The sequence below is a fragment of the Mustela lutreola genome, chromosome 17 (assembly GCF_030435805.1).
Source record: "Mustela lutreola isolate mMusLut2 chromosome 17, mMusLut2.pri, whole genome shotgun sequence".
Classification (NCBI taxonomy): domain Eukaryota; kingdom Metazoa; phylum Chordata; class Mammalia; order Carnivora; family Mustelidae; genus Mustela; species Mustela lutreola.
In genome coordinates, this window is record NC_081306.1 from 43,376,414 (window position 1) to 43,390,004 (window position 13,591).

The following is a 13,591-nucleotide window of genomic DNA, read 5'->3' on the forward strand; positions in this document are numbered from 1 at the left end:
CTCTAAAAAAAAAAAAAAAAAAAAAAAAAAAAAAAAAAGTCTCGGGACACCTGGGTGGCTCAGTGGGTTAAAGCCTCGGCCTTTGGCTCAGGTCATGATCTCAGGGTCCTGGAATGGAGCCCCGCATCGGGCTCTCTGCTCAGCAGGGAGCCTGCTTCCCTTCCTCTCTCTCTACCTGCCTCTCTGCCTACTTGTGATCTCTGTCTGTCAAATAAATAAATAAAATCTTTTTAAAAAAATCTTAAAGAATAAATAAATAAAAAGCCGAGTCCTTCACCTTTGAGGGAAGCACTTTTTAAGCCGCTCCCAAAGGTGTCAAGGTGGCAAGCTAGAGAGCGGAGCCTCTAGCGACAGGGCGACAGGGCGACACCACGTGCCCCCCACCCCAGCCCAGAGGAGTACAGCAACCTTATGGACCCAGTATAGGGGTGGGGGACGCCTGGCTGGCTCAGTCGGTAAAGTAAGTGATCCTTGAGCCCCGCCCCCCCCACCCTCCACCCCCGTCCCCCCCCACCCCCGCCCCAGGTTGCAAGTTCGAGTGTGGGGTCCGGAGTCAGACAGTCCCAGACGCAGCACTTAATATGTCCGGGTGCCTGGGTATGTCACTCCTCTCTGAGGCTCGGGCTCCCCACCTGGGTGGCGGAGAAGAGACGAGGAGGTCATGGGCGCAGTGTGACCGATAAGCAGGACGCGTGCAACAAATGAGTTGCTCGTTTTCACAGGATCGTCCGCCTGTGTTGCAGGGAAGGAAACTGAGGCTGAGGGAGGGGAGCCAGGTCGCAGGCTGCACTTGAGCTGCCACTGAGTCCAAGGCCCAGGCTTCCCAACGCGTGGAGGCCTCAGGAATGGTCTGCCGCCTGAGGTAAAGAGAGGCGACCCCGGGATGAAGGGCAGGGGAACCTTGCAGCTGTCTTGTCGCGGGGACCTTAGGGTAACAAGAGCGTGAGCGCGCGGCCAGACGCGGCGCCTTTAAAGCCCGGCGGAGGGGCGTGCCCGGCGGCGCGGAGGACCCGCCCCTGGGCGTGTCCGCCCGGCGCCCCGCCCCGAGGCTTGTAGCGGCGGCCCCGGGAGGAGGCGCCGGCTCTGGCTCCGCGGCCGCTCGACTGGCAGCGGCGGCGGCGGCTTGGTGGGCTCGGCGCCTCCTCTCCCTCGGGCGGCTTCCCTGCGCGCTGCCGGGGCGCCCGGACGCACGCGGGCGGCTCGGCGATGGCCCGCGCCCCGCGACGTGGCGGGCGGGCACGGGGACGCCGGACGGCGCGGCCCGAGTGAGCCGGGGCCGCCCTCCCGCCCTCGGCCGGGGCCGCCCGGGATGGCCGTGCCGCCGCTCGGCCGGGCGCCGCTGCTGCTGCTGTGGCAGCTGCTGGCGGCGGGCGGCGCGGCGCTGGAGATCGGCCGCTTCGACCCGGAGCGCGGGCGCGGGCCGGCGCCCTGCCAGGCGGTGGAGATCCCCATGTGCCGCGGCATCGGCTACAACCTGACCCGCATGCCCAACCTGCTGGGCCACACGTCGCAGGGCGAGGCGGCCGCGGAGCTGGCGGAGTTCGCGCCGCTCGTGCAGTACGGCTGCCACAGCCACCTGCGCTTCTTCCTGTGCTCGCTGTACGCGCCCATGTGCACCGACCAGGTGTCGACGCCCATCCCCGCCTGCCGGCCCATGTGCGAGCAGGCGCGCCTGCGCTGCGCCCCCATCATGGAGCAGTTCCACTTCGGCTGGCCGGACTCGCTGGACTGCGCGCGGCTGCCCACGCGCAACGACCCGCACGCGCTCTGCATGGAGGCGCCCGAGAACGCCACGGCCGGCCCCGCCGAGCCCCACAAGGGCCTGGGCATGCTGCCCGTGGCGCCCCGGCCCGCGCGGCCCCCCGGCGACCCGGCCTCGGGCCCTGGCCCCGGCGGCGGCGGCGGCGGCGGCGGCACCTGCGAGAACCCGGAGAAGTTCCAGTACGTGGAGAAGAGCCGCTCGTGCGCGCCGCGCTGCGGGCCCGGCGTCGAGGTGTTCTGGTCGCGGCGTGACAAGGACTTCGCGCTCGTCTGGATGGCCGTGTGGTCGGCGCTGTGCTTCTTCTCCACGGCCTTCACCGTGCTCACCTTCCTGCTGGAGCCGCACCGCTTCCAGTACCCCGAGCGCCCCATCATCTTCCTGTCCATGTGCTACAACGTCTACTCGCTGGCCTTCCTCATCCGCGCGGTGGCCGGCGCGCAGAGCGTGGCCTGCGACCAGGAGGCGGGCGCCCTGTACGTGATCCAGGAGGGCCTGGAGAACACGGGCTGCACCCTCGTCTTCCTGCTGCTCTACTACTTCGGCATGGCCAGCTCGCTGTGGTGGGTGGTGCTGACCCTCACCTGGTTCCTGGCCGCCGGCAAGAAGTGGGGCCACGAGGCCATCGAGGCCCATGGCAGCTACTTCCACATGGCAGCCTGGGGCCTGCCGGCCCTCAAGACCATCGTCATCCTGACGCTGCGCAAGGTGGCAGGGGACGAGCTCACGGGGCTCTGCTACGTGGCCAGCATGGATGCGGCGGCCCTGACGGGCTTCGTGCTGGTGCCTCTCTCCTGCTACCTGGTGCTGGGCACCAGCTTCCTCCTGACCGGCTTCGTGGCCCTCTTCCACATCCGCAAGATCATGAAGACGGGAGGCACCAACACGGAGAAGCTGGAGAAACTCATGGTCAAGATTGGGGTCTTCTCCATCCTCTACACGGTGCCCGCCACCTGCGTCATCGTGTGCTACGTCTACGAACGCCTCAACATGGACTTCTGGCGCCTTCGGGCCACAGAGCAGCCCTGCTCAGCTGCCAGCATGCCCGGGGGCCGGAGGGACTGCTCGCTCCCAGGGGGCTCGGTGCCCACCGTGGCTGTCTTTATGCTCAAAATCTTCATGTCGCTGGTGGTGGGCATCACCAGCGGTGTCTGGGTGTGGAGCTCTAAGACTTTCCAGACCTGGCAGAGCCTGTGCCACCGTAAGATGGCAGCTGGCCGGGCCCGGGCCAAGGCCTGCCGGGCTCCGGGGGGCTACGGCCGTGGCACCCACTGCCACTACAAAGCCCCCACCGTGGTCTTGCACATGACTAAGACGGACCCTTCTCTGGAGAACCCCACGCACCTCTAGGGACCCAGGCCTGCGCGGGGCGGCTGTTGCCTGCCCCCCCGCCCCCCCTCCGGAGGAGACAGCTGACTAGCAGCTGCCCAGCTGTCAAGGTCAGGCAAGTGAGTTCGAGGGGCCAAGGACCAGGGCGGGGAGACTCTGCCGCTGCCACCCTCAGTTGCTGGGACCAAGTGAGGCTCCCTCCCCGGCAGTGGCTGAGGGCAGGGAGTGGGCCTGGCCAGGTCCCCACAGGGTCCTGGGGGAGCGTGTGGCGAGGAGGAGGGGCAGAAGGGGGCGTGGTCCAGCAGGGAGTTTATTTAATGATGTAATTTATTGTTGAGTTTCTCTGGAAGCTGTGACTGGAATTAAACCCCCCACCCCGTGTGGCACTGCTGAGTCCTCCGTGGGCCGGGCAGGGGGAAGGTCGGAGGGTGAGAGCCCTGCGGGAGTCTCCCCGGTGGGCAGAGCTGGGGGGGTGCTGGCCTCCTGTGCTGGGCCCAGTTCTCGGGCTCCCCACCGCTCAGGAGGGCGTCCCTGTGGAGCAGCAGTTTCTGCAGAGGTCCCCGTGTGTGTGCGTGTGCGTGTGTGTGTGTGTGTGTGTGTACTCGTGTGTTTTCCGCACTTGCCTGTCTCTGCCCCTTTGCCTGAGTCCTGAGCTCCTGTTTTGAAAAGTGTGCGTGGGATGCCTGCTGGAGCCTCCAGGATCCCCTGGGAGGACACCTGTGGCCTCGGGGACTCTACCCTGTCTGGGGGCTGTGAGTGAGGCTGCTTTCTTCACTTGCATGGAAATCAGGGCATCTACCTGTCTCCAAGGTCCCCTTGGAGGCTCAGGACCTGATCCCGCCTATTCGGGTCCTGCTGTCCCTTCTGGGGCCTGAGGGCTGCCAGGTGTGCTGGCGGCCCCCTCGCTCCCTGGGGTCCTCGTCAGGACGCCCCAACACCTCCCCTCAATTCTCTGGGGGGAGTAGAGATGGGCCCAGACCGGTGTGTGGGCATCTTGGTGGCTCAGACGTGGGGACATGGGGAGCCCTGGAGTCCAGTTGGAACGGGGCGCCCAGCTCTGGAGGCTGCGGAAGGATTTGAGGTGTGGAGAGCTGCTGTGAGAGATGGAGCAGGAGCAGGGGCGCGCACACCCGTGTGTCAGGGGACGGGGAAAGGTACATGTGTGTCTGTGCACCAGGGAAGCCCAGGGCGGCGGGGACCTGCCATCTCTGCCCACTGTAAGGAGTGTGTGGCCATCCCACGGAGACCCCCATCAACCCGGGGCCGCAGGTGGGGGTCAGACCCCAGAGCCCCATCTTGGCCTCTGCTCTAGCCACTGTGGCTTCAGCCAGGTGAGGGTCTTTGTCACCATCCCAAGCCAGCACTCTGTGTCACTGCCGGGAGGCCCCAAGGCTCCAGCCTCCCCTCCGAGGACGCCTGTTCCCGGTCAGTAGTAGGGCTGAGTTCCCGAAGCCGGAGGCTCTCAGGCTGGAGCTCTTCGCCCTGCACCAACCACCAGTCTCAGCGGGGCAGCGGGACAAGAAAGACACCAACTGAAGATCAAACAGGTGGTGTCAAATTCCCATCGGGAGTTGAGAGTAAAGGGCTGTCCCTCTCCCACAAGGATTGGCCTTGACCCCCAGGGGAACTCTTGGTGTGGGGGCGCTGGGCACCTGTGCTTATGCATTTCCTGCATAGCCTGTGCCCCCCCCCTCCCCAAAGCCTTCCCCCTCACGGAGCACACAGGAAGTCCTCTGGCCTTTCTTTTTTTTTTTTTTTTAAATCAGTAAAGCCAAGCCTCATCACTCCCTGTGAGGGTCCTTGACTGAGTGATTGCGCTTGTTGAAGGCGACAGGGGCCCGGGACAGATGGGGGGCAAAGTGGCTGCATTAAACTGGGCTGGCGGGCCGGTCTGCACGGAGCAGAGCTGAAGCTGCCGAGGGGAGCAGGGGCAGCAGAAGTCAAAGAAGATTCTGGAGACCAGGGAAGAGAGAGGCAGGTGACATGTGCATTAGGAGTGGTACCAGTCCACCCCTGTCCCTTGCCAGTCAGTGGCCAGGGAGCGGTGGTGGTCAGCTAGGTCCTGCCCAGCAGAAACAAGTTTTGGGTTTCCAGAACAACAGGGAGGGGAGAGGTGGCCTGTGGCTTCTCAGCACTGGGGGACACTGGAAAAGTCCCAGAGCATGGAGGAGAGGGAAGAAGGAGACCTTTTACAGAAGGCTTCAGTTGGATCCTCCTCTGCCGTTTTAGACACAGGGGAGGCGTGGAGGGCTTGGGGCTGGAGCTCACACGGCCAGGCAGCGTGCGGCCTCCAGAGCCTCTGATCTCCACCGCACCCCGGATGCCAGCGGGAAGGCAGGTGTTAGAACCTAGGGCGGTTTTGTCCAGAGAAACCCCTCCCACAGCGGGGCCTCCCCCAAGCCCCGCAAAGGAAATTCCAGAACCCAGGGGAAGCGCCTCAGAAACCAACACCTGCTGGCCTGTGCACGGGGTGCCCCTGGCCCCTCCTAGCCACGGCCCTGGCGCACATCTGCACACTCCCTGCGGCCCATGCCTGGCCCGCCGGCTGAACCTGTGTGGGGGAGGCCCGAGGTAAGGGGACTTCTTAGTCCTGACCTTGGTATTAGTTCCACGTTAACGGTGCGAAGTTCCCAGGAGGCAGCGGTGGTCCCGGGCGGTCAGTAGCTGCTCTCCCTGCCTGCTCTCAGCCGCACCCCTGCGTAGTCACGGAAGCAGCACCCCCCTTCCTGCCCGGCTTGAGTTTCTCACTCAGCGCCCTGCCTGAGGACGCCCCGGCTCCGTATCCAGACCCCACCTCACCGCCACCCCTGACACAGTTCCGCGGCCTCCACAGCGACAGGGTCTGAGGAGGCGGCAGCATGGGCAGGACGAGGGGGAGGGCTCTGCTCAGGCCCCCATTTGCAGGAAAAAGTACTCTTTCCCCCGTTCGCAGGAGTCAGCCCCCGTCAGGTGGCTCCCGTAAGGTCACACCCTTGGCAGGGAGGCTGATGGTTTAACAGGACCAGGGCACCCTAGATGAAGAGACATGGCCCCATGGGTGCCATCCTGGGGCACCTTGCAAAACCCACTGGGGAACAGGACTTGGCGGACGTGGCCAGACCCCCGTGTCTGGCTGTGACCGTGTAGGAAATGCTCAGAGGTCACACAGCTCCCTTCCTCAGAGCCAGAGCGCTGGCCACATTGGAGCTGACCTTGGGGCAGGTGCCCCCTACCCCACCCCGCCACCAGCCCCCGGAGAACTGAAACTCCCCAGTGCTTGGCGCAGGCCTGGCTCCAGGCCCACACTCAGCAAGGCCACAGAGCAGCGGGGGTAGAACCTGCACCCAGGGCTTCGGGCTCGCCTCTGGTTTCTTTTGGTTGGGTGGCCCAGAGCCAGAGTTCCACCTCTCTGGGGATGGGGACACACAGTGGGCTCGGCAGCATCTGAGTTCTGCAAGCTGGTGGCCGCCTAGCAGTGACCTACTGCGGATCAAGCACTCGGACTTCAACAGTCCTCAGCACAGAAAACAAATGAAGACGCAGCCGTGCGGGGGGAACGGCTGCAGGGAATGGGAGTTCATGGTTTTCACTCTCCGGGTCGAGTGCTTGAAATTTTCCTTCAGGGGTTGTAAAATGTCAGGAGTTGCCCCAAAATTAAGTCCTCAAGCGCTATATAAATGCCCACAGTGGAGTCTTTAAGAGCATTTTGCCTGAATTCCTACAATTCTAATGAAAATTTTGGGGAGGGGGGGTTAGGGACAAGGCCAGGAGAAGCTTGAAGGTCACGCGTCGAGTGTCCTCTTGCTCCAAGAGGCAGCCGGACCAGCTCTCCGGACTCTGCACGATCCGCTCCCTCCCCGCAAAGACAAAGATTCACCAGAAGCGTTTCTTCTTTATAAACACAAGTACATAATGTTTATTTGAAATTCCAATTTATTACAAGTTTACCCTTTAATGGGGCCCTTCCTCCCTAAAGACAATTAGAAAAAAAAAAAAAAAAAACCAACCACAAACAGTTCAGGTGTCACTGAAGTGGGAACACGGGAGTCTCACTGCGAACAAGAACAGACCGGCTCTGGGGTCAGAGGCGGCGCGCGGTGCCGGCGGCTGGGATAATGGAACTGGAGCATCAGTGCTAAGCCCGAGCCTGTGGGAGCAGGGGCCGGAACCCCATCCAGCAGCCACTGGAGCAGACCCCCAGCCTCCAGGCAGGGCAGGCGGGGTGAGGCAGGGACCACACCTTGAAGTTCTGTATTAAGAGGCTTCATTCTCAAGTTCTCGGAGCTGCAGTCCCCTTGGTGGACAGCTTTTCCCTTAACTTAAATAGGTACAGAGGAGCTGAGGTGCTCACATTTTCTAAATTCAAAGCTGATAGAAAAGAAAATTAAACCCTGTTTTGCATTTTTATCAAAATCTGCCATAAAAGGGAAAGACCACGAAGTCCCGCCTCACTAGAAGGACTGGCGCCAGCGGGAGGGGCCGGGCGGAGCCTCCCCCCCGCCCCCCCCCCCCGCCCCGGAGGGCCCCGGACCCTGCCAGATTCAGTTTCTCGATCGGGGAGCTCCACATCTGCATCCGCATCCGAGTCCAGAACAGGCTCAGAACAGGCTCGGGAGGAGGGAGGAGGCGGCTGGAGATGGAGGAGGCAGAAATGGCTGCCAGGGCAGGCAGAGGGACGTCCCCGCCCCGCCGGGTCCCGCCGCTTGCCCCGCGGAGGACGGGCTGAGGGAGGAGCCGGGCGAAGTAAAGCAAACACGTTATCGTATAAACTGTACTGTACATGTGCCAAAGCAAGATGACAGGAGTATTTTACAAGATGTTCTTTATACAATATCACTGCTGAAACAAGCAACTTTCGGTAACTAGAAAAGTCAATTAAAAAAAAATTAAACATTTAAATTCTTCCTGCTTTTCTTCTGCTCCCCTAAGAGCTTGTGTCTGGTATGTGGGTGGGCTGGGCTCCAACACCCCTCTGGCCAGATCCATCCAGGTGAAGGTCACGTGCACGATGAGAAGCAGGGCTCCAGTCTCTACATGAAGTGCCTTAGGTTCTTTGTGGGTTTTTTAGTTTTTTTTTTCAGTTTTTTGTTGTTTTTGATTTTGTAGGGGTGAGGTGGGGCGGGAGAGGGGCGAGAGCCGTCACAAAGAAGGGGAGGGGTATTCAGGAATGGCTCCAGGACATGTCCCTTTACTCTGCCAAAAGCAACAACTCAGAGAGCACGAGTGTCTCCTGATGCTGGTGAACACCGAATGCGGAATGGCACTCACGGCTACCGTCACCTGAAGGGGGAGGGGCAGGACGGGCTTCAAGAAACAAGACTGTGTGTAAAGAGAAATTAAAAAATCCACACCGCCTCCCCGTTTGGCCTGATTACCCCGACCCTTCCGTGGAATGCTGTCCTCCCTCCCCTGGAGACCAGAGGCTTGGCACTGTCGTGGTGGCCAAAGCAGGAGCAGCCGCGGCAAAGAAGCAAGTCAAAGGATGTGAGCCCACAAGAAAGCCATGCCCTTGGCCTCTCCCTGGTAGCTCTCAGAGGGCTAAGGCGGCCCACTGCCCACAGGAGCTCTGGCCAGAGACCACCAGCCCAAGAGCAGGCTCTGCAAAGAACTCTGCCTGCCTCGGGCCCCCCGGAGAGCTGGGCAAGGCAGCGCGAGCCCGGGATGGCGGCGTTTCCGGACTCCCCGTGGCCTCCTCCGTGGCCTCCTCCCTTCCTCGTTCTTCGCCGTCTTGCTCTCCCTCCCCCTCCCGCCCTCCCCGGCTCTCTCCGGTCCCCCCACCGCCCTTACCAGGGCCCCGCCTCTATTTCTTCTGCCTTCGTCCCCTGGACTGTCCAATGGGCTCGGACTCACTGTCCCCTTCATCTTCAGCAAGCCGATCGGGAAACTTCTTGCGTTTCCTGCGGACGTACGGATGGCCGGGCAGGTGTTTATGCAGCAGAGCCACCAGACACTGCTCGGTCTTCACCATGCAGGTCAGCACGTGGCTGCCTCGGCAGTTGTAAAGCTCGGCATTGGCAAACACTTGCTTCATGTCGGCGAGAAACTCCTGCACGGAGCGGTAGCTCCCACAGGAACACTTGTTCTGCATTGTCTGGAAGTCCATGGGGTGAGTGACGACGTCGTAGTAATCCTCAGCCTCGTCTCTGGTCACGGGCTCCCTGTGGAGAAGCAGCGAACGGAGATCTGAGCGCAGCCTCCAGGATAGACCGAAACCTGTTCTCGGACCACCACTCCCACGACACCCAGCCGGCGTGGAGAAGGCGTGCTGACCCCGGATGACGTGCGGCCTCTGCCAGTCTGGGGCGGGACGCCGCCGACACTCAGACACAGCCTAAAGAAGGATCAGGGCCGTCCCTAGGGCCTCTGCTCGGCAGCCCCACAGCAGCTGCCTGTCTGCACGCGCGGAGCGCCCCCAAGTCTGGTCCTGCTCCCCGTGCCCGAGCATGCCCCACGCACCTGAAGGGCCAGCTGAAGCGGTACTTGACGATCTTGTGGAGGATCTCCTCACACTTCTGCAGCTCGAGGCTCTGCCTCCGGGAGCTCCGCTTGGTCTGAAGGACCTGGCACCCGAGAAAGAGACACGTTATTACAGGTCTAACAGAACAGAAAACTATATATCGTTTGAAAAGAAGAAAAAGGAAGTTCAACCACTGTCTCGGAGCAGAGATGGTCAAAATCATCTGGTGCTCAAGGCAGGGAGCGCGCTCAGCCGGGGGCGGGGGGCAGCCACCGCCCCATCAGCCCCCCGCCCCACCCCTGCGGACACTCCTCAAAGCAGCAGAGGGCAGGCAGCAGCTGCCCTGGTACAGTGGTCCTGCCCGAGGTCGGCCAGAGAGGCCACCGTCACCAGCACACCAGTGAGGGACAGACCTGGGGTTACGGGGACCACCGGCAGCCAATACTGTGGGGCTGCGGCTCTGAGGAAAGCAAGGCCAGAGGTACGATTCCTCTACCGCGCCCTCCTGCTTAGCACGCGGGAGCTAAGTGGCGGAGGAGGAAAGGGTGGGCATCCCCTCCGGGGAGCCATCGCTGCTGTGACTCAGCGATCAGAGCCCCAGGCTTGAAGGGTTAATTAGGTCTGGGCCAGCAGAAGCATCTCGCAATGCCCTCGAGCTCCCTAATGGCTTGCTTTATGCCCCCAAACCACCCCTAACCCAATTTGCTCTGCCAAAATAAGTATGTTTCCAGGAGCCTCTTACTGTTCTTTAAAGCTCCAGTGAAATCTGAAGGAAATCCACTAAATTTACACTGGCTGATGAGCAGAGGGGAGGCTCTCGCCCCTCCCGCAACAACTGTGGGCAAAAGACCCGAGAGCGACTGAGGCGCCAACATTGCTGACATTCCCACAACGGAGGCCCAGCCCCTCAGAGCTGCTGGAGACACATGGATACTATTTTAAAAGCCTTAACGAGTCACAGGCTGCCTATTAACTCGGGGAGACGACGTCCGCGGGCTGAGCGGGGGATGCCGGACATAGCTGCTCCTGGGGGGCCGGGGCCGCCGGCTGCCTGCAGGCCCGCTCGTGGGCCGCGGCCGCCTCCGAAAGGGGGGCCCCACCTGTTGCCGGCCGGACGCCCGGGGTCACTCACCAGCTCCTCGACCTCCGCGTCGTCCACAGGCGGCGCCTTCGGCCGAGACTTCCTGGCGGGATGTGGCTTCTTACCCGGCCGGCGCCCCGGCCTCGCCGCCGCGGGGAGGCCGCCCTGCTTGGCCCGGGCCGTCTTCCGAGGTCTCACTGAAACAGAAAATGCGGACTTCAGAGCTGACGGGGGACAGGGGAGCACATCTGCGGGACACAGAGAGCATCTGGTCGAGCAGGGCGACAGCTCCCTCTGATCGTAAGGCGCTCCTGCCCTTTCCCTCCTGCCCCGACAGGACACTTGAAAGGTGCAGAAGCAGATGCATGGACACCTCTCGGCTGCCGGGGCCCTGCCACACGCCCCTTGGGAAGGCCAGTCCCTTCCGAACAGCACTGCCCCGCCCCGCCCCGATCACAGCTATTCCCTGAACGCGCCTCTGAAGGGGCCCACGGCGAGGCGGCGCAGGCCGGGAGAGGCCGCGTGCTGACCGCTCTGCTGGGCCCCGTAGAGCCCGCGAGGGCCTGCGAGTGCGCGTGCTCAAGTGTGAGTTGGCATCTGGCTGGAGGGCAGTTCCCGCCTCCTAGTTCCCCAAGGAATCCCACACTTGCCACCACCATCTTCTGAGAGCAAAACCAAAACCTACTCGAAGTCGTTCTCCGTGAACCCAATTTAAGCTCGGCCCAGTCCTGCTTTCTTGCATTTCTGAAAACCAGATAGTGGGCCAGGCCACTGTCATAAGAGCTTTGCCCAGCACCCCCAAAGGGAGAATAAGGAATACAAAGGTCCCCAAGATGACCCGTGTCTCAGGCTGACAACAGGTAGTCGATGTCAGACAAACCAACATTTCTCAGTACGTCCCCAAGGAACGACACTCCATTAGGATTAGCTCAGGGGCTCCTGGGGGACTCAATCATTAAGGGTCTGCCTTCGGCTCAGGTCATGATCCCAGGGTCCTGAGATCGAGCCCTGCATTGGGCTCCCTGCTCAGCTGGAAGCCTGCTTCTCCCTCTCGCATCCCCCTGCTTGTGTTCCCTCTCCCGCTATGTCTCTTGTCAAATAAATAAATAAAATCTTAAAAAAAAAAAAAAAAAAAAAAAAAAAAAAAAAAAAAGGCTTCTCCACTGAACACATTTTCCCTTCAGAGTAGGGAGGTGATATTTGTACAAAGAGGTATACAGAGCCAGTGATGGAGAGAATCAATAAACAATGTTTCACTCTACTTCTAGACCCTGATAACCCTTCACTGGCTATTTTAAGGTCTCCAAGCTCAAGGCCAGGCAGGAAGAGAGAAGCAGCAGCTGAAACCAAGGATGAGACTCAGAATGCTAGAGATGGCCACCAACCCAGAGCCTTGAGGTGGGACCCAGGGAACACCACATTCCCGGTAGCCTACACGGTGGAGAAGACAAAGTGCTCTCAAGTACCACCACTTCCCAGACTCCTTAAGACCCTAGAAACCTAGAGAGAACGATTTCTTGGAAAGAAAACCGTTAACTTGCAAGAGGAAAGCATCCACGACTCTGAAAACCAACACACCGAGCACCCTGTGACATTCGGGACCTAGTCCCGAACAGGCCTGCACCCCAGTCGCTCTCTCTGGCTAGCAGACGAAGTCCCTCCGGAATCTGGGGTTCAGGGACTACAATTCTCCTGACCCTGGACAGCTGCAAGATCATGCCTGTGAACAAACGGAAGGAGCCCTCAGGAATGAGAAAGGGAAGGTGTTCCCAATGGAGAGAGCCCTGCACGACTGTGAGGACGGGGTGGGCGTGCAAACCCAGACCGCTCCGGGTTTTAGCGGCGCCCCTGCTGCAAGACTGGTCAGGCCAAGCATCTTCTCAGGCTCCCAACGCTCCGAGTGCTATGACCTTGGGACTGTACCATCTCTTCAAAAGCTCATCAAAATCTTGGGGCACCTGGATGGCTCAGTGGGTTAAAGCCTCTGCCTCTGGCTCAGGTCATGATCTCAGGGTCCTGGGATCGAGCCCATTGAGCTCTCTGCTCAGCAGGGAGCCTGCTTCCTCCTCTCTCTGCCTGCCTCTTTGCCTCCTGCCTCTGACCTCTCTCTCTCAAAAAAAACAAAACAAAAAAACAAAACAAAAAAAAAACCCAAAAACCAAAAACCAAAACCCCTATCAAAATCTTGATCTGTGATCTCTTCCCACTAACCCACAAGGAAGGGTCTGGTCTGTTCTGCAGAAGAGGCTATAAAAGGCCAAGCTAAAGGGCTTTAGGTTTACCCAAGAAAATGACTCCTGAAGAATGGCCATTAGAGAGTAGTCAGAGGTTAAGTGTAAAGAAGAGCCCCCCACGCCTCCCCTCGGGCATCTAGTGAGAAACAGGATCTGAACCTTCCTACCAACCACCCGAAGCCATGAAAAAACTAGTCTTCTCTTTCCAAACTAGCCAAGCTAGGCCCCTGCACACGATGACAAAGAGGAAAGATCACTTCTCTGAAACCAGCGCTGCAGCAGAGGCCAAACCCGCTGTTAGGAGAGGCCCGCAGGCCTAGGTCTCCCCTACCCCCAGTCCCCACTGTCCCCACCCCCTGAGCGGCCTGCCCCAGCAGACTGTACATAAACATAAACACATTTGGGGCTCTGAATTCCACTAAATCTCGGCCCGAATGTTCTTTTTTTTTTTTTTTTTAAAGATTTTATTTATTTCTTTGACAGAGAGAGATCACAAGTAGGCAGAGAGGCAGGCAGAGAGAGAGGAGGAAACAGGTTCCCTGCGGAGCAGAGAGCCCGATGTGGGGCTCGATCCCAGCACCCTGAGACCATGACCCGAGCCGAAGGCAGCGGCTTAACCCACTGAGCCACCCAGGTGCCCCTCGGCCCGAAATGTTCTTAAGACCAAGCCATCCAACCTCCCACCAGGAAGGTGGTTATGTGGCACCTTAAAAATCCCTCTAAAACCACAGCAGCGGAGTCTCCCCACAGCC

General features: G+C 60.4%; 2 protein-coding genes across 2 annotated transcripts in view; one reads left to right on the plus strand and one right to left on the minus strand.

Annotated features, from left to right (window-relative positions):
• The first annotated feature begins 1,111 nt into the window (after positions 1–1,111).
• On the plus strand, positions 1,112–3,474 carry FZD9 (frizzled class receptor 9). Its single transcript, XM_059155451.1, has one exon. It carries the CDS (start codon positions 1,310–1,312, stop codon positions 3,107–3,109), a length of 1,800 nt encoding a protein of 599 aa, XP_059011434.1. The 5' UTR covers positions 1,112–1,309; the 3' UTR covers positions 3,110–3,474.
• A 3,478-nt stretch (positions 3,475–6,952) lies between these two features.
• BAZ1B (bromodomain adjacent to zinc finger domain 1B) overlaps positions 6,953–13,591 on the minus strand; it is a 68,408-nt gene continuing 61,769 nt past the window's right edge. Inside the window, exons 17-20 of the mRNA XM_059155452.1 lie at positions 10,657–10,802; positions 9,524–9,627; positions 8,855–9,225; positions 6,953–8,347 (exon numbers count right to left, since the gene is read on the minus strand). Of these exons, the coding sequence (XP_059011435.1) occupies positions 8,868–9,225; positions 9,524–9,627; positions 10,657–10,802 (608 nt within the window). The 3' untranslated portion in view covers positions 6,953–8,347; positions 8,855–8,867. The remainder of the gene's footprint in view (positions 8,348–8,854; positions 9,226–9,523; positions 9,628–10,656; positions 10,803–13,591) is intronic.